Genomic DNA, 21,671 nt, shown 5'->3' with positions numbered 1-21,671 from the left:
TTTTAAGTAAATTTAAAATCACAAAGCTTTTCTCAAATCAACAACATCAAAACGTATGGCTTTTCAACACTTTGCATGGCCATTGCGCATGTGAATTAGATAGTAGGCTTTGTGACATCATAGATAGTTGTTTCTTCCACAAAAATGGGAAAAGGCAATACTCGTAATCATGCCTACTGATCAGTCATTCAAAAAATTACTTTGTTAAACACCACTCTGATTCTACATATACTTGCAAGTATTCTGAAGTTCATATTAGAAAGATCCTGGAGTTTTTTATTAACAACATGTTTGTAGTCTTTGGTGATCAGGTCTTCCAACAGTTTGTACGAATTCCCATGAAAACAAATTGTACTTCTTTGTTAGTTGGCCTGTTTTTATATCTTTATGAGGCAGAATTTATTCAAAGGCTTCTACATGAGCAGAAAAAACACTTGCTGTGGCCTTCAAATTGGCATTTAGATATATCGACGTGTGGTTTTATTTATTAACAATGGTTTCATCTATTAACAATAACCATTTCCATTCATATGGTAATTTGTTATGTCAAAATAAACGACACTTCAGTGTCTTCCATATATGCTATATACTTCGATATTTTATTAAACATAGATGTTAACAGGAAAAAAAACCCAACTCAATTTCATGACAAAAGGGATGACTTCAGCTTCTCTATTATCAACCTCCCATATCTAAGTACCAATATTCCATTATCACCTACATGAAAGGTGAAGATAACGTACAGTGATCAATCACTGGTACATATGGTGTTTATGTTTTTCAACGGATTCGATACAAAAGAACATGCTCTGCATGTGATCAGTTTCTAAATCGAGGTAAGCTACTGACAAATAAGTGGATATTACAAGGGCTTATCAGTCTCGTTTAAAGTCAGCATTTCGCAAAGTATATGGTGGATATAAAGATCTAGTTTGTCAATACAATCTATCATTGGGTACAATGGTGTCAAACGTGTTTCATACCAATTGTTAGGTCGTTCTTTACACACAGAGTTTGACTACAGATTACTCCGTCTACCTGTTCGAGATATAGAGCTCACAGTGGGTGTGACAGGTCAACAGGGGATGCTTGCTTCTCCTAGGCAACTGCTCCTAGCTTTGCTATGACTATGGGTCAGTGATTCGCCAACTCTTAATTTTCTATTCCCTGTAGAAGTTACGAGATCGATCACTTCGTTATCTTCAACTTTTCATATTTAACATATTTTCAAGTAAAGCTTCGTATTTGAAAGTCTGCTTTATTTCTTATTGACAAATTTACGTTGAGGTTTGGGTAGTGATTCAGAAAAAAAATAATAATATAGCGAATATACATTTAACCAAGTTCATAAATGCTCATCGTATGTATAGCTACATATACATTTACAAATCTGTTTGATATTGTTCATTTCCTTCCTTGTTTGAAAGGTGAAGATAACGAACAGTGATCAATCTCATAACTGCTATAAGCAGTGCAAAATAACCCCATATCTTGATCAGGTGAAAGGAGTCATCCATAGTCAAAATCAGTGTGCCATTTTCTCTAAAGTGATGCGAGAATTCAAGGGAAATATGTTGTTAGTGATTGATTGATTGAATATTGTTTAACGTCCCTCTCGAGAATATTTCACTCATAAGGAAACGTCACCACTGCCGGTGAATGGTGCAAAATATCGGCCTATGCTTGGCGCTTATGGCCTTTGCGAAGGAAGGGATCTTTATCGTACCACACCTGCTGTGACACCCGACATCGGTTTTTTCGGTCTCATCCGAGGGACGCCCCATTTAATCGCCTTCTACGACAAACAAGGATTATTGAGGACCTATTATATCTGGTTTCCCACGGGAACGTTGTTAATGAAGGCACCTCTCTATTAATTATAGGAGATAGCTATAGATAGTTATATATCTTTCATTAACATCACATGTATTATTGGAATAGCTCACGTCAGAAAATTGGAATCTCACCCATAACCCTTTTACGTATTTGGGTAAGATATTACTCCAACTTTTTATCTGTCTTGAACTTTTTAATTTTACAAACAAATAACGTAAATGGATATCATCACCCAGAGCAAATGACATCGTTTCTACATGTTCCACTCCTTACGTCGAAATTTGTATATGACGGACATTTGACGGCAGTTGCATTGCCTCCGTCACATCTGTAGTAAACATCACACGGTCTGTTGGGATATTGGTAGTTGCCGTCCGATGTTTCAGAACAGTCAGGGAGGAGACCGATGCCGTGATGAGACTCTGGGATAGCAAACCGGTGTGTACATTTACCGTTGTATGGGAATGTTTGTGTATCCCATTCGGTGTCCATTGGACACCTTCCTTTCCCTATCAATCTTTCTTGGAGACAGCGAATGTAAAACGGGCCGGGTCCCATGACCGCATGTTCGTTGAATCCGTCAGGTAATCCTGCACAGCTCAAGTGAAATTCCTCGCAGATTCCCATGCGTCGACTCATGAACAACTTCACCCAGTATTTGCCTTAAAGTGGAAATATATTTTAAATGTACATATAGACTTGCGAGCATGTATATGCCCTGCAATTAGAGGAACAATTGTTTATATTTCCTTTTTTTTCAAATCAAATCAAAACAATTTACCTAATGCCAAAAAGATTCTTTGCTTTTATGATTTTATTGTTACTCGTAACAATAAAAAGGTGACTTTTATTTAGGAGCATAATTGTGTATTTATAGGACTCCAAAGTGCTTTAGAACTCTAAGGTACGATGACCACGCCAACGTCAACGTGCTATGGTCCACACCAATGCGACAAATGTTATGATGTAACAAACCACTTTTAACGCCAACAAACCATCGCACTTTGGTACAGGCCACACTTTGACGAAACCATCGCACTTTAAAGTCATACTTATTTATGTACACCGAAATTGCAATTTTATGTAAACTTCAACCCGTATTCAGTATCATATAACAAAGCACGGTTAAGGAAATGTATGCCTGTAGTACTCACAGAAGTCCTTAATATGCGGGCGGGAACCACATGTGACCTTTGTAAAATTTTCACATCGCTGAGTGCTCTCTGAAAATTGTTCTGGATAGGGACATTCTGCCAAATTATTTGGAAATCCGTTCGACATTTTGACGTTTGGGTTACAGTATAGTTGACATCCTAATTCGATAGAGTGATTCCCAGCTTTGCACGTTTTACTTTGGGATTCAAACACAGAGCCACGGGGACATTTGACAGCAGTGGCCACGCCCCCTTGGCAACGATAGAAAGCATCACATTGTCTACCGATTTCAAAATGATATTCCTGTTGCATGTAATATCTGTCATGCTCAAAGCGATAATTCCCGTCTGGTTTTCCTTCGCAACTTGAAAGGAATCCACCTTCTTTGAATGGAACCGCGAAAGGGTTAGTACATTTTCCATTGTAAGGAATCTTGTATATATCCCATAAAACGTCATCTTCACATGTCCCTTTGCTCATTAATCGTTCGTTAAAACAATTGATGTACGAGTTTGGCCCTTGGTATCCTTGGTGATATCCGTCTGTTTTTCCACTACAACTAGAATTCTGCCATTTGCATGTGGATGAACTGTTTAACTGTCCTCTATAATCACCTGCAAAAGAACAAATTGGAGACTCTTGCATTATTGTCTTAAAAAGGTTTTCATTAAATACGTCTTGCCATTGTTGTTAAATTGCATGACCCAATATGTATTTCAAAATCATAATAAAGAATTACAGATGATATCATATATAATAAAAATACACTTCTATAGCAAACTATCCTACTATTGGACCATTAATAGTAGAGCAGGTTTTTGGCAATGGTAAGTAATCAGAATGAAAGGTGAAGATAACGAACAGTGATAAATTTCATAAATCTCATAGGCAATACAAAATAGATTGTTGGACATCAGGTGCCTAGTAGGAGTACCGTAAGCATTCCCTGTCGACGGGTGACATCCACCATGAGCCTTTATATTGATGATAATGAAGAAACTTACACTTGTCCTTCAGTACTTTTCTTACTCCACAACAAACCTCGGTGAAGTTCTCACACTGACGTGTTTGTGTGGAGAAGACATCTGGATATCGACATTCCTGTAAATGTTGTTGTAAGTGGATTGGAATGTTGGTGTACGTCAAGGAGCAGTTGTAGTATAACTGGCATTCGACCGGATGTGGAAATATCAAAGAAGGATGTAGCCGACAAATTTCTTCCGCCTTTGTTCCTAAAATATAAATATAAATATAGTGTATTAAAATAGGGAATTACAAATTAGGCAAACGTTTCCCGTCTTGTTTTGTGAGTACATGTACTTTACGTTCATTTACGTTCATTTCTAATCTTATATAATGAAATCATGATTTAGTAAAAGTTGACACTTATCAACGACAAAACAAAGAATAAGTCTGTGTACGGTGTGGTGGAAAAAAACAACAACAAAGGATGTGTCTATGTGTGATGATCAGATAACGGAATTTTCAGAAACCATGTCTGTCGTCTTATTTTGCGAATAAAGTTTTTTTGCAAACCAAAACGTTTCATTTCTCTCTTTAGACCTAGAAAGCTTTTTTTAATAAAAGCGAATTTAGATAAATCGATATACTCTGTGTTCAGTGCATGTAAAGGATGGAGACAATCGAATTAAAATAGTGGGTGGGTTAAAAAGAGCTTTTTATTTCTTTTACAAATTCTACACTATATCATATGCGCTAATCGGGGTACTTTTCAATGGATATTTAGATCACTTCAATTTATTTGCTCAAGAATTACTCAGATATATAACACTTGATGAATATAAATGAAATTTTGTGACATTTTTAAAATGGAGATTAGGAACTACGACCAAGAATATGGGTGAGATCTTTGTAGAATTTTAATAATGATTTTATTTTGGATTTAGCATCCACTTCCTGTCATTGAACTTTCTATACATTTAGTTACAGTACTATCGAGAAATTGAATGGTGTAATCTCATTTCCTTGTAAAATCCTCTCGTTTTTCTGTTATTACTGTTTGATATCAAGAAAGATCTTACCTGGTAATCCTATCAACTTCACCAGAGACACAACCAAAGTCTGATGTTCTCTGTATAAGGGCTCTGAAACCGTTTTTAACTTTGAAGAGAATTCCAATAATTTGGCCAGGTTCTGCTGTAATTTCACACTCGCATTTCCTACCTGACACGACTCTGTAGTTTTAGGCAATAGTCCGTACGCTCCATCTTTAAGAAGAACAAATGTTAGGAAGAAAGTCCACCATTGCAAAACAGTGTCGTTCTCCATGGCTTTACTACCTGCTACTGGAATACCTGATAACCGAAGGATATTCTTATATGGTGTGTTCCGTATCTGGGATGTGAAAGTGTGTACAAATTGTAGTATCGTCAACTCTAATCAAAACTTGTTGCAGTATGCATTTGTTTCATGATAATGAGTCATGGTGATATATTGTTTAATTTTAGCTCACCTAAACAAAGTCTTTTTGATCGGAATTTGTCCGTTATCTGTCGTTTATTTGGGGGGGGGGGGGTATAAACAATTTTATCTTCTGCTATAGAACTTCTGATCCAGTTTTGACGCCAATTGACACATAATATCATTCGGTGATTGGAATCAAGCTTGTACAATTGTAGGACCATCTTCCCTTCCAAGAGGAAATAATCACGAATAGGCTTGGGTCATTTCCAAACATCGCAAGAACCAATGAGTTAGAATAAAATGAAACGTGAAAGTTTCCTGACATAGCAAAGATTGAAGTTTGTCCAAATCATAACCCATGAAGTAGGATGGAGTTACAATATATATGGGGAAACTTTTAAATTCTTTTGTCAAGATCAACAGGGCAATGATTTGTCAAATTAATATATTCAAACACACTCAACAACTTGCAGTGCAGATTCAAATTTGTTCAATTTGTGGTTCTCGGGGGTAGGAGGAAGCCACAACAGGGATTCAATGTTTTACATGGTAATATCCTGTACAAAGTCTATCAAAATTATTATTCTCGTATACAGCTGGACTAACATCAGTCAGGCCGATAGATAACGCATCTTTAGGTAGTGCGGGTTCCATTTTAATGGTATCATGGCGCTAAAGTATAAGATGGTGCCACATGGAAATACTATATATGGGTTATATGTTTAGAAGAATTCTTGTCATGAACAATGGGAACGCAGGTATGCATACCAATATTGCAAGATTAAAGTGTTTTCAAACCATGACCCGGGTGGGGTGGTGGCTCAAAGGGGATCAAAGACAATATTGAAGAACCTAATCCCCAAGAGCAACTGGACCAAGATTAGTTATATTAATATACAAGCATCTTTAATAAATTCAGATTCGCGTTTGGTCATCTTAATGCCTCGGTGTAAATTTGGCCACAATATGGATTCGCAGTTTTAACTTTGTAAAAATAAAACTTATTAAAGTATATTAGCTCCATGATTAGTATGCAATCATCCTCATGTTGTGCAGATAATGGTGGTCCTCGGATGCATGGATATATATATATATATATATAGATAGATAGATAGATAGATAGATAGATAGATAGATAGATAGATAGATAGATAGATAGATAGATATAGTGTTTATATTTCTCAACTGATTCGATACGCAAAAGTTTGTTCTGTGTATGGCCAGTTTTTTAAATTGAGGCAAGCTACTAATAAACAAATTAATGGTAGAGGGGTTTCAACAGTCTCGTTTACAGTCAGCATTTCGCAAATTGTATGGTCGTTATAACGATCTAGTCGGCTAATACAACCTATCATTGGGTCAAATGTTGTCTGATGTGTTTCATGTCGATTGTTAGGCCGTTCTTGGCACTCTAATTTTGAGTACGAGTAACTCCGTTTACTTGATCAAGATATGGGGCTTACGGCGAAAGTCATGGTCCTGTGTTGCTAATGTGAGATTATAGCATGGGTCAACGGTTTTCAAGGGAATAGAGGTAAAACAATCGTCTTTTTTCAGAAGAAGAGCAAGGTGACTCGGGTTAGCATTCTGGTCTATAGGCCTCTTGTTTTGTTTGATTGATCGTATGTGTATCATATTGTTGTGAACAAAGTATTCATGGACGCTTGATTGATTACATGATTGTTCTATTTTGATTATACCAATTCATAACATAATCAATCATAGTGAAAATAAAGTAATGTTCAAGTTATAACATAAAGCCTATTGTACATCATTCTAAAATCATTTCCTCTTTTGTTATGTAAATTTTTTATAAGATAATACGTTGAGACCAAAAAGTGAGAAATAGCATGCCCCTTGATATCTTCTTTATTAATTTTAACAAACCAGTTCTGAAGGACAGAAATATGTTGTTATCGATGAGCAACACGTGTATAATCACCAATAGTTTATCCTTAACTGTATCTGTAGTTATTTGTCACCTGGATTACTTTTTTCAAATCAACAGGCTAAAATTACATAACCAAAGCTGGAAGGGATCGTGTTACGTACGACAAACAAATTCATTAAATGAACCCTCGTTGGCCCTTCCAAGTCTGCAACATATCAAAAGGTCTACAAATCATAAAATTATTTATCTTTTATTTTCTATGAACTATGAATAGACGTGCATGTAGTTTTACTTAGGTACGCGTCAAATCGCTTTGGTCAGTGAATATTTCTCGTCAGGTGTAAATTCCAGAACTAGATCATGTAGATGCGTCTATTTTATGTACCTGTGGTGGATGTGTATGTAAAGTAAAACTTATACGGTACCAATTTTGATGCACCAGATTCGCATTTCGACAAATAATTTCTCTTCAGTGATGCTCAACCGAAATCTTTGAAATCCGAAATAACTATGAAGTTTTAGAGCTAAATATAGCCAAAAACAGCATGCCAAAAAAGTGGAGCCAAATCCGTCCAAGGATAAGAGCTATACACGTATAGACAAATACTGAATCATGATGGTGGAAGGGCAGTCTCTCAAACCCAGAACTGTTCTTATAGCAATTGATGGCAGCGAGTACTCTAAATATGCCTTCAATTGTGAGTATATTTTATTTATATCATTTTTCTTCATTCTTTTTCTTTTTCAAAGAAAAAAGAAACAAAAAGCATTTATGTCCACATAAATGCGGAAATACAATTTACTAAAGTTATCTTTTCTGCATAACAATTATTCTCCTAAGCCAATAACAAAAACGGTTTCTCATTTACCATGCACACCCTCTAACACAAATTGATAATCGAAACAAATTAAACCTGCACGGAAACCATTCCGACATTAAAAATGTATCTGTATTCATAGTAGCTTACAAATTTAGACCAACTTACGTGTGTTGTACAGATAGTTCCTACAGGTAATGGACCTGTTGGAACTATCTGTGAGCCGTGCATTTTCAGTAAGTCGTTATAAGCATTATAGACTGGGCCATCTTTGCTACTTCTGAGGACGTATTTTAAACGTGTTGTTGTTTCCTCGATCAAGCTGTTATTTTTCTATCCTGGTTGTAGATTTCATATTGGTCGCAATCGTTGTCATACAATGTCTGTGAATGTAAGACGCTCCACATCATAAGAAACAGACAAGCTACTAAACACCTTGATAGTAAGGCAGACATTCTGCACACTGCTGGAAGAATATCTCCGATTTAAATTACTCTTATTTGCACCTGTATTTAAACTTCCCTCTCAAACTGTGTACCTATTGATTAAATGGATTGTTTTAGAATATAGAAATGAAAGAGTCAAATATGACTGTCAAAATATCAATCGAACTTGTGTGTTACCAACATAAATAAATATCACAGAAAAAGAGTTTTATAGGAGTAGTACCTGACAGCATTATCTATTCTCCACATTGTAACTAAGAACATATAGGTACATGTAGTATGCGAGATACATGTATGCAATGTTTTTCCTTCGATACTTTTACCAATTGTAATAATGCTCATTTCCTCATGAATGCAAAATGGAACAATGTGTGTATGATTCTTGTTATTGTAAGTATAGTATGCCTACTTTAAGAGCTTAATAATCCGACAGAAGTTAAAGGAGAATGCAAATATAAGAAAGAAATTTCATTTTTAAAAATACATGGGTCTCTGTATGAACTGTAACGATTCACACCGTTATACGTTTCATGACAAGTATGGTGGCGGGAATCGTTAAGGTTCATAACGTCATATATTTTCAAAAATGAAATTTCTTTCTTTAAAGTCTTTCGTATGGAGAAGTTTTATAAGTAAGAAGGACCGTTTGGTCCATATTATTTACAATGTTTACGAGAGCGAACACTTAATGAATACAACTGTATGTATACCATAATGTAAAACATTTGAAGCGTTGAAGATAACAAACAGTGATTAATCTCATAACTCCTATACGCAATACAAATGAAAAGTTGGGCAAACACGGACCCCTGGACACACCAGAAGTGGAATCAGGTGCCTAGGAGGAGCAATCATTCCCTGTTGACCGGGCACACCCGACGTGAACCCTATATCTTGATCAGGTAAACGGAGTTATCCGCAGTCCGCAGTCAAAATTAGTGTGCCAAGAACGGCTTAACAATCGGTATGAAACACGCCAGACAGCATTTGACTCAGTGATAGGTTGTATTGACGAAATAGATCGTTATAACGACCATATAATTTGCGAAATGCTGACTTCAATCGAGACTGTTAAAACCCCTGTACCATCAACTAGTTTGTCAGTAGCTTGCCTCGATTTAAAAACTGACCATACGCAGAACAAGCGCTTGCATATCGAATCATAAATATGGGCCATTGACGATGGAGAAGCTGATTTCATCGCGTTTGCCATACAGTTGAGTTGGCAGTTTGAATGATTGATCACTAGATATGAATGTCAAAAGATCTAATCTTTAATTCATCGTGAGGACTGGTCGTGTAAAGTGTTGCAAAGTAATAGGTTTTGATGGTATTGATTTGGGAAAAGTTTTGCGATTTCAAGTTTACCAAAAGTTCTTTCGATTTTTTCATAATCCAGATTTGATTAGCAATACCTCTGAGATATGTAGTCGTACAGTTCATTTGAAGTTTCTCCTTCATAACTGTTAATATTTTGGTAAGGAGCAAATATAGGAGCTTGGTAGAGCACTTACTGGATCCAGCAATGTATCATTGAAAGGATTTTTATGTGGTTTAGGAATTCAGTTTTGGTATTGTAACTCATATTTATTTGACTCATTGACAGGGATATTAAATTTGTCTAAAACTGAAGCATGGTTTTGAAGAATGTCATCCTTTGAAGGGGCAGTTTGAGTATAAGTACGATTACTAAAAGTGGAATTAATGCCAAGTTCGTTTAAAATACAGTTGTGATAATGAGCCTTACAAACAAACACAATGTTGTTTTAAGCTTTGTCAGCTGGAACCAAAACATATTCCTCATTTAACCTATCTAATTATTTTATCACTTCTAGTTTATTAAACACAGAAGGACTGATGGTACGTACTTTTGTTTTAATTTTACTATTCCTCTTATGCTTTTAACCTATTCTGACAATGTATCAAGTTCTTTTTCATACAGATTACTTTCGATAACTCGAAGTTCAAGGGACTTTGATAAAAACGAGAAATCGAGAGTTCGAGAGATCGAAATTCGGAAATTGTAGGTCCGTCGGTATGGTTCAGATTTTACAGTAACCGGAAATGTATACCAACAAGATCATATGATATCGTTTTGACATGTTTTCCTTCATATTCGTCAGGTACTGTGATATCAAAATAAAATACCTTATTTTGCATAAAACATTTCAAAGTTTATGTATTTATTTGTTGTTTGATCAAAATCTAATTCTTAGATAGGCATACAAAACCAAGTTCCGATGACGCTTTACTATCGCAAACTAAACAGATCACAATGTTATGTCGCTTTATCCAAAGCAAACTTATAACTAATGAGTAAAACTATGTTTTAGAGGAACTTTACACAAAGAACAAACTCGAAAAATTTAACAGTCTGTAGATCTCTAAACTAGATATGAAACTTACTCTCTCGTTGTCAAGTCAAAACAATTGTAGATTTTATATAATTCTAATCATAACGACACAAACCTCTAGTACAATGTGTAAACTGACCAATTAGCCAATTATATACTCAAGTGTGTCACCTCCACAAAGAAGCACGGTCGATGTTTAAACTATTATGTTTAAGAGTCCTGATGTGAATTGATAGAGGGAATGACTCGGAGAATTGATATTAGATTCCTGACGTGAATTGATAGAGGGAATGACTCGAGATTCCGTTTGAGAGAGTACACTGAGTGGGCAAAACAGATGAATTCCGTTCGAAACCAAGGAATATAGTTGCCAAATTCAGCTTCTTCAAAGATCGCGAATATGTCCGACGTCGTGCTCCCCTCAAACTGAAAGACAGTAACATTTGGGTAAACGAGCAGTTGCCGACAGAAGTGGAGGAAAAACGTCGAAAGATATACCCCATAATGAGGGCTGCAAGGAAGGAAAACAAACGAGTGAAACTTGTTTTAGATAAACTGTATATTGATGGGAAGTTGCAGGAACCCAAAGACATTCGTGGATCTGAACATAATAAACATCCTAAGAAGTATTTCACAGAAAGGACTACAGATACACTGCGGACGTCAGGAGATTGCGAGAGATCCGCCAACGAAAGATGTCTGACCGCGCCGCCCCGCAAAAAACGTGCCAGAAGATCATCTTCCACACCAAGTAAATAGGACAGGCGAGGGGGTCAGAAGTCAGCACTCACCTCCATCAAATGTCTGAGTTTGAATGTTTGTGGCATTAAAAACAAACTAAATTATTCTGAATTTTTAGATTGGAAATCAAAATTTGATATCATTGGACTTAGTGAAACAAAAACTGATGATGCTAAGCCCATAAACATTCCAAATTACACTATGTTTACAAAAAAATAGACACAAACTCTCAAATGTTAGGTCAGGTGGTATTGTTGTAGCAGTGAAGGACACATTGGTAAAACATGTAAAAACTGTAAATACTTCTTGTAAATATGTTCTTTGGTTTAAATTGAGTAAATCCAATGTTAATACCGATGAAGATATGATCTGTGGTGCTGTGTACTTACCTCCAGAGGGTAGTAAATATACTTCTCCTGATTGTTTTCTAGACATAGAGAATGAACTTATCTCTGTATCTATGGATTGTAAATATGTATGTTTAATGGGCGATTTTAACTCCAGAGTAGGTCAGTTACCTGACTGGTTTTCTGCTGATGAATTTCAGTTACAATTACACAAATGTGAGGATACTTTTAAGACGGGTGTTGAGACCAGGACCATGATATTCAATGATTTTCAAATACTTCTCCATAGGATAGTAAAATATTTACATGGAAATAATTTTGGATACAAATTGATCGATCTTTGTAAAAATAATGATATTTATATCGTAAATGGGCGAGTTGGTAGCGATATATAAGTGGGAGGTTTAGCATGTAAAAGTAGCAGTACTGTAGATTATGTACTTGCTAGTGCACATATGTTCAAATTTATTCAAGAGTTTGATATTTTTGACTTCTGTAATTTGTTTTCATATGTGCACAATCCTATTTCGTTTTCTATTCAACCTGCTTCTCTAGCAGAAGAATGGTGTAAAGGTATTGTTGAAACGCAGTTATGTGTAAAACTGGTCACTGGACCAAGCAAATAATTTTCCCAGGAACGTTGATGTTTCTAAGGTCAAGGACATAGCAAACGAACTAGATATTTTAACCAACATGGAAATAGGTAATGTTTGTAAACATTTAAAACCAGATATTTTAACCAACATGGAAATAGGTAATGTTTGTAAAAATACAGTAAACTTTGTACTTGATAAATTATGTGATGTACTTCTAAATACAGCTAAATCTACATTTGGTATACGTTGTTTGAAAACAAGCATGACAAACCATGGTTCAAAAGAAAGTGTAGAACCGCAAGGAAGAATTTTCATCTGGCGAAAAGACTGCACAATAAAAATACCTCTTTAGAAAATAAAGCGAATCTCAAATTAGAAAGCAAGAAATATAAGCAAGTGATGGATACACATATTAAAAAGTATAGGAAAGACATAGCTCAAAGGTTAAAATGCTTGCGCTCTACAAATTCTAGAGATTATTGGAAAGTATTAAATGGTTCAAAAAGTGCAGATAAATGTGCTGTTGATATCAACTCAATGTATGATTTTTTGAAGATTATGAATGAATGTTTTGATAGTCATACTGGAGATGTACATTTATTTAGTTCTGTAGATTGTGACTGGGGAGGGCATAAAAATGATTTCTCTTTTCTCCATATGCACACAACCACAACACGATGCAAAGACTATAATAATAATTTAAATAAAAAACAAATCAAAAGTGCACGGAAACTAGATGTATTACAATTCTACTCCGATAGTAAAACTGTGTCTGAATTACACACAAGTCTCGATCAATTTGAATATGGTATATTTATGTACCTTACCTGTAGGAACTAATAGTGAAACATATATTCTCAGTAAGTCGTTGTAAGCATCGTTACTACTTTTAACGGCTTTTTCTAATCGGGTTGTTGTTTCCTTGATCCGATTTTAGGTTTTCTCTAACGCCAACCGCAGAGCTGTTATTTTTCTATCCCGATTGTAAATTTCATATTGGCTACAATCATTGTCATACAATGTCTGTGAATGTAAGACGCTACACATCATAACGGACAGACAAGCTACTAAATACCGTGATAGTAAGTTACCCATTCTACACACTGCTTGGAAGAATATATGTGATTTAAATTACTCATATGTGTACCTGTATTTAAACTTCCATTTTAAACTGGGCATATATGGATTAAATGGATTGCTTTAAGAATATACAAATGAATGAGACAAATATGAATGTTAATTAATAAATCAAACATGTTTGTTACCAACCAAGGTACATCAAAGCAAAAGTGCGTACCATCTATCGTTCTGTGTTTAGTAAACTAGCAGTGATAACAGAACTTGATAGGTTACATGAGGAATATGTTTTGGTTCCAGTTGACAAAGCGTGTAACAACATTGTCTTTGTTTGTAAGGATCGTTATTGAAACTGCATTTTAAACGAACTTGGCATTGACTCCATATTTGGAAGTCGTAATTATACTCCAACTCGAAACAGCTGCCGTTTCAAATGATAAAATTCTTCAAAACCATGCTCCAGTTTTAAACACATTTAATATCCCAGTCAATGGAACGAATGAACATGAGTTATTGTACCTATACTGCATTCCCGAACTTCACAAAATACCTTACTAGAATTTATTGCTGGATTCAATAAACGTTTTACCCAACCCATATTTTGCAGCTGTGAAACAGAAACTTCAAATGTATTGTGCCACTACATATGCCAGAAGTGATGGAATGTGGATTCTAAAACATTCTGAAGACTTTTTAGTAAATTTAAAATCACAAAACTTTTCTCATATCAACAACATCAAACATTATGACTTTTCAACGCTTTACATAACCATTGCTCATGATAAATTAAAGACTAGAATTTTTTACATCATAGATAGTCCACAAAAATTGGGAAAAGGCAATACTCTCAATCATGCCCAGTGATCAGTCATGCAAACAATTACTTTGTTAAACACCTTTCTGATTCTATATATAATTGCAAGTACTCTGAAGTTGATGATAAATATGCTAGAGTTCTTCATTACCAGGTCATTAACAACATATTTGTATTCTTTGGTGATCAGGTCTTCCAACTGTTTGTACGAATTCCCAATGACACAAATTTTAGTTGGCCCGTTTTTATATTTTTATGAGGCAGAATTTATTTAAAAGCTACCTCATCAGCAGAAAAAAAACCTCTTGCCGTGGCCTTCAAATTGGCATTTAGATATATCGACGCCGGGTGGTTTTATCTGTTAACAATGGTTTTTTTTCTATTAACAATAGCCATTTTCATTCATATGCAATTCGTTATGTTCCAGTGAACTCAAAATAAAAGACACCACAGAGTCTTTCATGTTTGCTATATACTTCGATATCTTATCAACGGCAAACAAACAACTCAATTTCACGACAAACGGGATGACTTCAGTTTCTCTATTATCAACCTCCCATATTCAAGTACCAATATTCCATTATCACCTACATGAAAGTCACTGGCACACATGGTGTTTATGTTTGTCAACGGATTCGATACATAAAAACATATTCTGCATGTAATCAGTTTCTAAATCGAGGTAGGCTATTGACAAACAAGCGGATATTACAAAGGATTATCAGCCTCGTTTAAAGTCAGTATTTTGCAAAGTATATGGTAAATATAAAGATCTAGTTTGTCAATACAACCAATCATTTGGTAAAATGCTGTCCAACGTGTTTCATACTAATTGTTAAGTCATTCTTTAGACACCGATTTTGACTACGGATTACTCCGTCTACCTGATCGAGATATAGGGCTAGCGTTGGGTGTGACCGGTCGACAGGTGATGCGTATCCTCATAGACATCTGCTCCCATCTCCGCTATGACTATGGATCCGTGATTCGCCAACTCTTGATTTTCTATTCTCTGTAGAATTTACGAGATTGATCATATTTGCCATATTTTCAAGTAAAGCTTCGTATTTGAAAGTCTGCTTTATTTCTAATTAACAAATTCACGTTGAGGTTTGGGTAGTGATTCAGAACAAATATTAATATAGCGAATATACATTTAACCTAGTTCATAAACGCTCATCGCATCGTATGTATAGCTACATATACATTTGAAATTCTGTTTGATATTGTTCATTTCCTTGCTTGAAAGGTGAAGATAACGAACACTGATCAATCTCATAACTGCTATAAGCAATGCAAAATAGCCCTATATCTTGATCAGGTGAACGGTGTCATCCATAGTCAAAATCAGTGTGCCAATTTCTTTAAAGTGATTGTATCTTGCTTAACGTCTCGCTCGAGAATTTTTCACTCATATGGAGACATCACCAAGACCGGTGAAGGGCTTCAAATTTAGGCCTATGCTCGGCGCTTACGGCCATTGAGCAGTGAGGGTTCTTTAGCTTGCCACACTTACTGTGACACAGGTCATCCGTATTTAAGATCATCTCCGAGGACCCGTGGCATTTACACCTTATGCCGAGAGTTTGGCGATGGAACTGTCACTACCTGTTTTGACGACTTAGGTTTGTCGCGGCCGGGTTTCCAACCCTGGTCTTCCGCATGCGGGGCGAACGCTCTAACCTCTCAGCCACCGCGCCGGTAAAGTGATGCGAGAACTCAGGGAAAATATGTTGTCAATGACGGTACCTCTCTATTAATTTTATACAACATACCGGTAGCAAATAGCTATAGATAGTTATACATCTTTCATTAACATCAGATGGTATTATTGGAAAATCTTACGTCAGCAAATTGGAATATCACTCATAACTCTTTTATGTATTTGGGTACGATATTACTCCATATTTTTATCTGTCTTGAACTTTTTTAATTTTACAAACAAATAACGTAAATGGATATCATCACCCAGAGCAAGTGACATCGTTTCTACATATTCCACTCCTTACGTCGAAATTTGTATATGACGGACATTTGACGGCAGTTGCATTGCCTCCGTCACATCTGTAGTAAACATCACACGGTCTGTGGGGATATTGGTAGTTGCCGTCGGATTTTTCAGAGCAATCAGGGAGAAAGCCAATGCCGTGATGAGACTCTGGGATAGCAAACCGGTGTGTACATTTACCGTTATATGGGAATGTTTGTGTACCCCATTCTGTGTCCGCTGGACACGTTCCGTCCTCGATCAACCTTTCTTGGAGACAGCGAACGTAATACGGACCGGGACGCTTAACCGGATGTTCATTGAATCCGTCAGGTAATCCTGCACAGCTGAAGTGATATCCCTCGCAGTTTCCCATGTGTCGATTCATGAACAACTGCACCCAGTATTTGCCTTAAAGTGGAAATATATTTTAAATGTACATGTAGACTTGCAAGCATATATATACCCTGAAAATAAGAAAAAAGTTGTTTGTATTTCTTTTTCTCAAAACAGTTTACCTAACGCCAAGAAGATTCTTTGCTTTTATGACTTTGTTGTTACGAGTAACATTAAAAGGTGACTTTTATTTAGGAGCATAATTGTGTGTTGGGACTCTAGGGTACGATGACCACGTCAACGTGCGATGGTTAACACCAATGCAACAAAGTGCGATGATGTAACAAACCACTTTTAACGCCAACAAACCATCGCACTTTGGCGCCGGCCATCGCAGTTTAAAGTCATACATACTTATGTACACCGAAATTGCAATAATATATAAACTTCAACCCGTATTCAGTATCATATAACAAAGCATGGTTAAGGAATTGTATGCCTGTAGTACTCACAATAGTCCTTGATCTGCGGGCGGGAACCACAGGTGACTTTTGTAAAATTTTCACATCGCTGCGTCCTCTCTGAAAATTGTTCTGGATACGGACATTCTGCCAAATTATTTGGAAATCCGTTCCACATTTTGAAGTTTGGGTTACAGTATAGTTGGCATCCTAATTCGATAGAGTGATTCCCAGCTTTGCACGTTCTACTTTGGGATTCAAACACAGAACCACGGGGACATTTGACAGCAGTGGCCACGCCCCCTTGGCAACGATAGAAAGCATCGCATTGTCTACCGATTCCAAAATAATCTCCCTGTTGCATGTAATAACTGTCATGCTCAAAGCGATAATTCCCGTCTGGTTTTCCTTCGCAACTTGAAAGGAATCCACCTTCTTTGAATGGAACCTCGAAAGGGTTAGTGCATTTTCCGCTATGAGGAATCTTGTATATATCCCATAAAACGTCATCTTCACATGTCCCTTTGTTCATTAAGCGTTCGTTAAAGCAATTGATGTACGAGTTTGGCCCTTGGTATCCTTGGTGATATCCGTCCGTTTTTCCACTACAACTAGGATTCTGCCATTTGCATGTAGATGAACTGTTTAACTGTCCTCTATAATCACCTGCAAAAGAACAAATAGGAGACTCTTGCATTATTGTCTTAAAAAGGGGTTTTCATTGAATATCTCTTACCATTGTTGTTAATTTGCATGACCCAATGTGTATTTCAAAATCATAATAAACTAGTTCTAATTGTAACGGGGACCGTTACATATGTTCCCCAAACCTCCCCCAATTAAAAAGTGATGTCCTTGAGAATCTATAGCAAAAAATCATTTTATTTTAGCCTTTAATTACATGTAGTACGTTCAATATGGTCATTTCAGTACCAAGAATTGAAAGAAAGCGTTGCACGTGCATACACGCGCACGCGTGTATGATTCCGAATTTTTGTTGATGTCGTTCAACAGGCATTTGTATCATATACCCACAGTATGAATTTCATAACCTTTCCACCACATATAAGGAAGTTATAGCGATTTCAAAATCATCCAATCAGAATTCAGCACACGTGCATGCACGTGCTGAGCAGTAATTCTAACCACAGCAATTTGTAAGGAGTCCCAAGACACATCTAAATCCCTAATATCAATAGAATTTGATGAAAAACAAAAACGTTATCGTTCTTTAAATATTGAACATTTGAAAAACGTTGCACGCGCATGCGCGTGTACGTTGGCATTTTTTGTTACACCAACATATAGATACACATATTGTCTACGTATGCTGTGAATATCATCTCATTCGCTTCATAAATAAGATAGTTACAGACGTTTTAGTACTATCCAATCAAAATGAAGCGCACGTGCATGCGCGTGCAAATTGGTAATTTTGACCATGCAAATCAGTTAAGGGTCTCAATATCTACTTATGATATGAATATCAAGCCATTTGAATGAAGAACAAAAAAGTTAGACTGATTCCAAAGTTAGAGTACAAATTTTGTAATGCACGTGCACGCACATGCGTGCGCGTGTAGACAAAATAAATATCATTTTTCATATCTACAAATGATATACTACCATCATATTTAGGTTTCATATCGATCCCCTTAATATTCTGATTTTCCATTTTTTGTACCAAAATTGCAGTGCACGTGCGCGCACGTGCATGCATGTGAAGACAAAATGACTATCCCTATGCACATCTGCAAACGCTATACTATCATACTGGAAAGTTTCATATCGATCCCTTTTGTAGTTTCTGAGAACACTACCGGACAAAAAAGTACCGGAGAAAAAGAATAATAATAATAAGAAGAAACAGAGTAAAAACAATATGTTCCCAAACTTTGTTTGGGGAACATAATAATAAGAAACAGAGTAAAAACAATATGTTCCCAAACTTTGTTTGGGGAACATAAAAATTATAAATGATACTCATATTAGATATAGTGAAAATACACTTCTATAGCAAACTATCCAACTATTTGACCAATAATAAAAGAGCAAGTTTTTGGCAATGTTACGTAATCAGAATGAAAGGTGAAGATAACGAACAGTGATAAATCTCATAAATCCCATAAGCAATACAAAATAGATAGCTGGGCAAACACGGATCCCAGGACACTTCAGAGGTGGGATTAGGTGCCTATGAGGAGTAAGCATCCCCTGTCGACCGGTCACACCCTCCATGAGCCCTATATCTTAATGATAATGAAGAAACTTACACTTATCCTTCAGTACATTTCTCGTTCCACAACAAACCTCGGTGAAGTTCTCACACTGACGTGTTTGTGTGGAGAAGACATCCGGATATCGACATTCCTGTAAATGTTGTTCTAAGTGGATTGGAATGTTGTTGTACGTCAAGGAGCAGTTGTAGTATAACTGACATTCGTCCGGGTGTGGAAATATCAAAGAAGGGTGTAGCCGACAAATTTCCTCCGCCTTTGTTGCTAAAATAGAAATATAGTGTATTATAATAGGGAATTACAAATTAGGCAAACGTTTCCCGTCTTGTTTAGTGAGTACATGTGCTATACGTTAATTTCTAATATTATATAATGTAATCATGATTTAGTAAAAGTTGACACTTATCAACAACAAAACTAAGAATGTGTATGTGTACAGTGTGGTGGAATATGGTGTGTTTCGAAAAACAACAACAAAGCATGTGCCTGTGTGATGGAATGTGGTATGTTCGAAAAAAAACAAAGGATTTATGATGATCAGATAACAGTATTTTTACCGAAACCATGCCGGTCGTCCTACTCTGCGAATAAAGTTTTTTGCAAACCAAAACATTTGATTTCTCTCTTTAGACCTAGAATGCTTTTTTCAAGTAAAAGCGAATTTAGATAAATCTATATCCAATGTGCGTAGTGCATGTAAAGAATGGAGACAACCGAATAAAAACAGTGGGTGGATTAAAAAAAGCTTTTTATTTCTTTTACAGATTATACACTATATGGAATGCGCTAATCGGGGTACTTTTCAATGGATATTTAGATCATTTCAATATATTTGCTCAGGAATTACTCAGATATAAAACACTTGATGAATATAAATGAAATTTTGTGACATTTTTTAAATGGAGATTAGGAACTACGACCAAGAATATAGGTGAGATCTTTGTAGAATTTTAATAATGATTTTATTTTGGATTTAGTATCCACTTCCTGTCATTGAACTTTCTATACATTTAGTTACAGTACTATCGAGAAATTCAATGGGGTAATCTCATTTCCTTGTAAAATGCTCTCGTTTTTCTGTTATTACCGTTTGATATTCAGAAAGATCTTACCTGGTAATCCTATCAACTTCACCAGAGACACAACCAAAGTCTGATGTTCTCTGTATAAGGGCTCTGAAACCGGTCTTAACTTTGAAGAGAATTCCAATAATTTGGCCAGGTTCTGCTGTAATTCCACACTCGCATTTCCTACCTGACACGACTCTGTAGTTTTAGGCAATAGTCCGTACGCTCCACCTTTAAGAAGAACAAATGTTAGGAAGAAAGCCCACCATTGCAAAACAGTGTCGTTCTCCATGGCTTTACTACCTGCTACTGGAATGCCTGATAACTTAAGGATATTCTTATCTGGTGCGTTGCGTATTTGGGATGTGAAAGTTTGTACAAATTGTAGTGTCGTCAACTCTAATCAAAACTTGTTGCAGTATGCATTTGTTTCATGTTAATGAGTCATAGTGATATATTGTTTAATTTTAGCTCACCTGAAACAAAGTATTTTTGATCGAAACTAATTCGTTCATAAACACACTATATATATATATATATATATATATATATATATATATATATATGGTGTTCATGTTTATATATCTCAACTGATTTGATACGTAAGAGCTTGTTCTGCGCATGGTCAGTTTTTGAATTGAGGCAAGCTATTGACAAACAAGTTGTTGGTACAGGGGTTTCAACGGCCTTGTTTAATATCAGCATTTCGCAAATTGTATGGTCGTTATAACGATCTAGTTGGCCAATACAGCCTATCATTGGGTCAACTGTTGTCTGCCGTGCTTCATGCTGATTGTTAGGCCGTTCCTGGCAGTCTAATTTTGACCACGTATTACTCCGTTTACTTGATCAAGATATGGGGCTTACGGCAGAAGTCATGGCCCTGTGTTGCTAGTGTGGGATCATAGCATGGGTCAACGGTTGTCATGGAAATGGAGGTAAAACATTTTTTTTTTAGGTGACTCGGGTTAGCATTGTGGTCCATAGGACTCTTGTTTTGTTTGATTGATCGTATGTGTATCATATTGTGAAAAAAGTAATTATGGACGCTTGATTAATTACATGATTGTCCTATTTCGATTAT

General features: G+C 36.1%; 2 protein-coding genes across 2 annotated transcripts; both read right to left on the bottom strand.

Moving 5' to 3' along the window:
• Positions 1-2,008: 2,008 nt before the first annotated feature.
• Positions 2,009-5,412, bottom strand: LOC125653587 (uncharacterized). The gene is made up of 4 exons (XM_048883153.2): positions 5,034-5,412; positions 3,996-4,223; positions 2,991-3,605; positions 2,009-2,498 (listed from the first exon to the last, which is right to left on the bottom strand). The coding sequence occupies exons 1-4, from the start codon at positions 5,278-5,280 to the stop codon at positions 2,065-2,067; spliced, it is 1,524 nt and encodes a 507-aa protein (XP_048739110.2). The 5' UTR covers positions 5,281-5,412; the 3' UTR covers positions 2,009-2,064.
• A 10,994-nt stretch (positions 5,413-16,406) lies between these two features.
• Positions 16,407-20,906, bottom strand: LOC125656654 (uncharacterized). Its single transcript, XM_056143613.1, has 4 exons — positions 20,633-20,906; positions 19,557-19,784; positions 17,335-17,949; positions 16,407-16,897 (listed from the first exon to the last, which is right to left on the bottom strand). The coding sequence occupies exons 1-4, from the start codon at positions 20,877-20,879 to the stop codon at positions 16,464-16,466; spliced, it is 1,524 nt and encodes a 507-aa protein (XP_055999588.1). The 5' UTR covers positions 20,880-20,906; the 3' UTR covers positions 16,407-16,463.
• Positions 20,907-21,671: the final 765 nt, after the last annotated feature.

The sequence above is a fragment of the Ostrea edulis genome, chromosome 7 (genome assembly GCF_947568905.1).
Source record: "Ostrea edulis chromosome 7, xbOstEdul1.1, whole genome shotgun sequence".
NCBI lineage: Eukaryota > Metazoa > Mollusca > Bivalvia > Ostreida > Ostreidae > Ostrea > Ostrea edulis.
This window is presented reverse-complemented; position numbering and strand designations above follow the sequence as displayed.

What these genes read in the sequence shown, in the direction of transcription:
- LOC125653587 (XM_048883153.2), bottom strand. Translation starts at nt 5,280, where the DNA reads ATGGAGAACGACACTGTTTTGCAATGGTGGACTTTCTTCCTAACATTT. An exon ending in GAAGTTGATAGGATTACCAG is followed by an intron (nt 4,224 to 5,033) that starts GTAAGATCTTTC and finishes TTTATATTTTAG; the next exon opens with GAACAAAGGCGGAAGAAATT. An exon ending in CCCGCATATTAAGGACTTCT is followed by an intron (nt 2,499 to 2,990) that starts GTGAGTACTACA and finishes TTCCACTTTAAG; the next exon opens with GCAAATACTGGGTGAAGTTG.
- LOC125656654 (XM_056143613.1), bottom strand. Translation starts at nt 20,879, where the DNA reads ATGGAGAACGACACTGTTTTGCAATGGTGGGCTTTCTTCCTAACATTT. An exon ending in GAAGTTGATAGGATTACCAG is followed by an intron (nt 19,785 to 20,632) that starts GTAAGATCTTTC and finishes TTTCTATTTTAG; the next exon opens with CAACAAAGGCGGAGGAAATT. An exon ending in CCCGCAGATCAAGGACTATT is followed by an intron (nt 16,898 to 17,334) that starts GTGAGTACTACA and finishes TTCCACTTTAAG; the next exon opens with GCAAATACTGGGTGCAGTTG.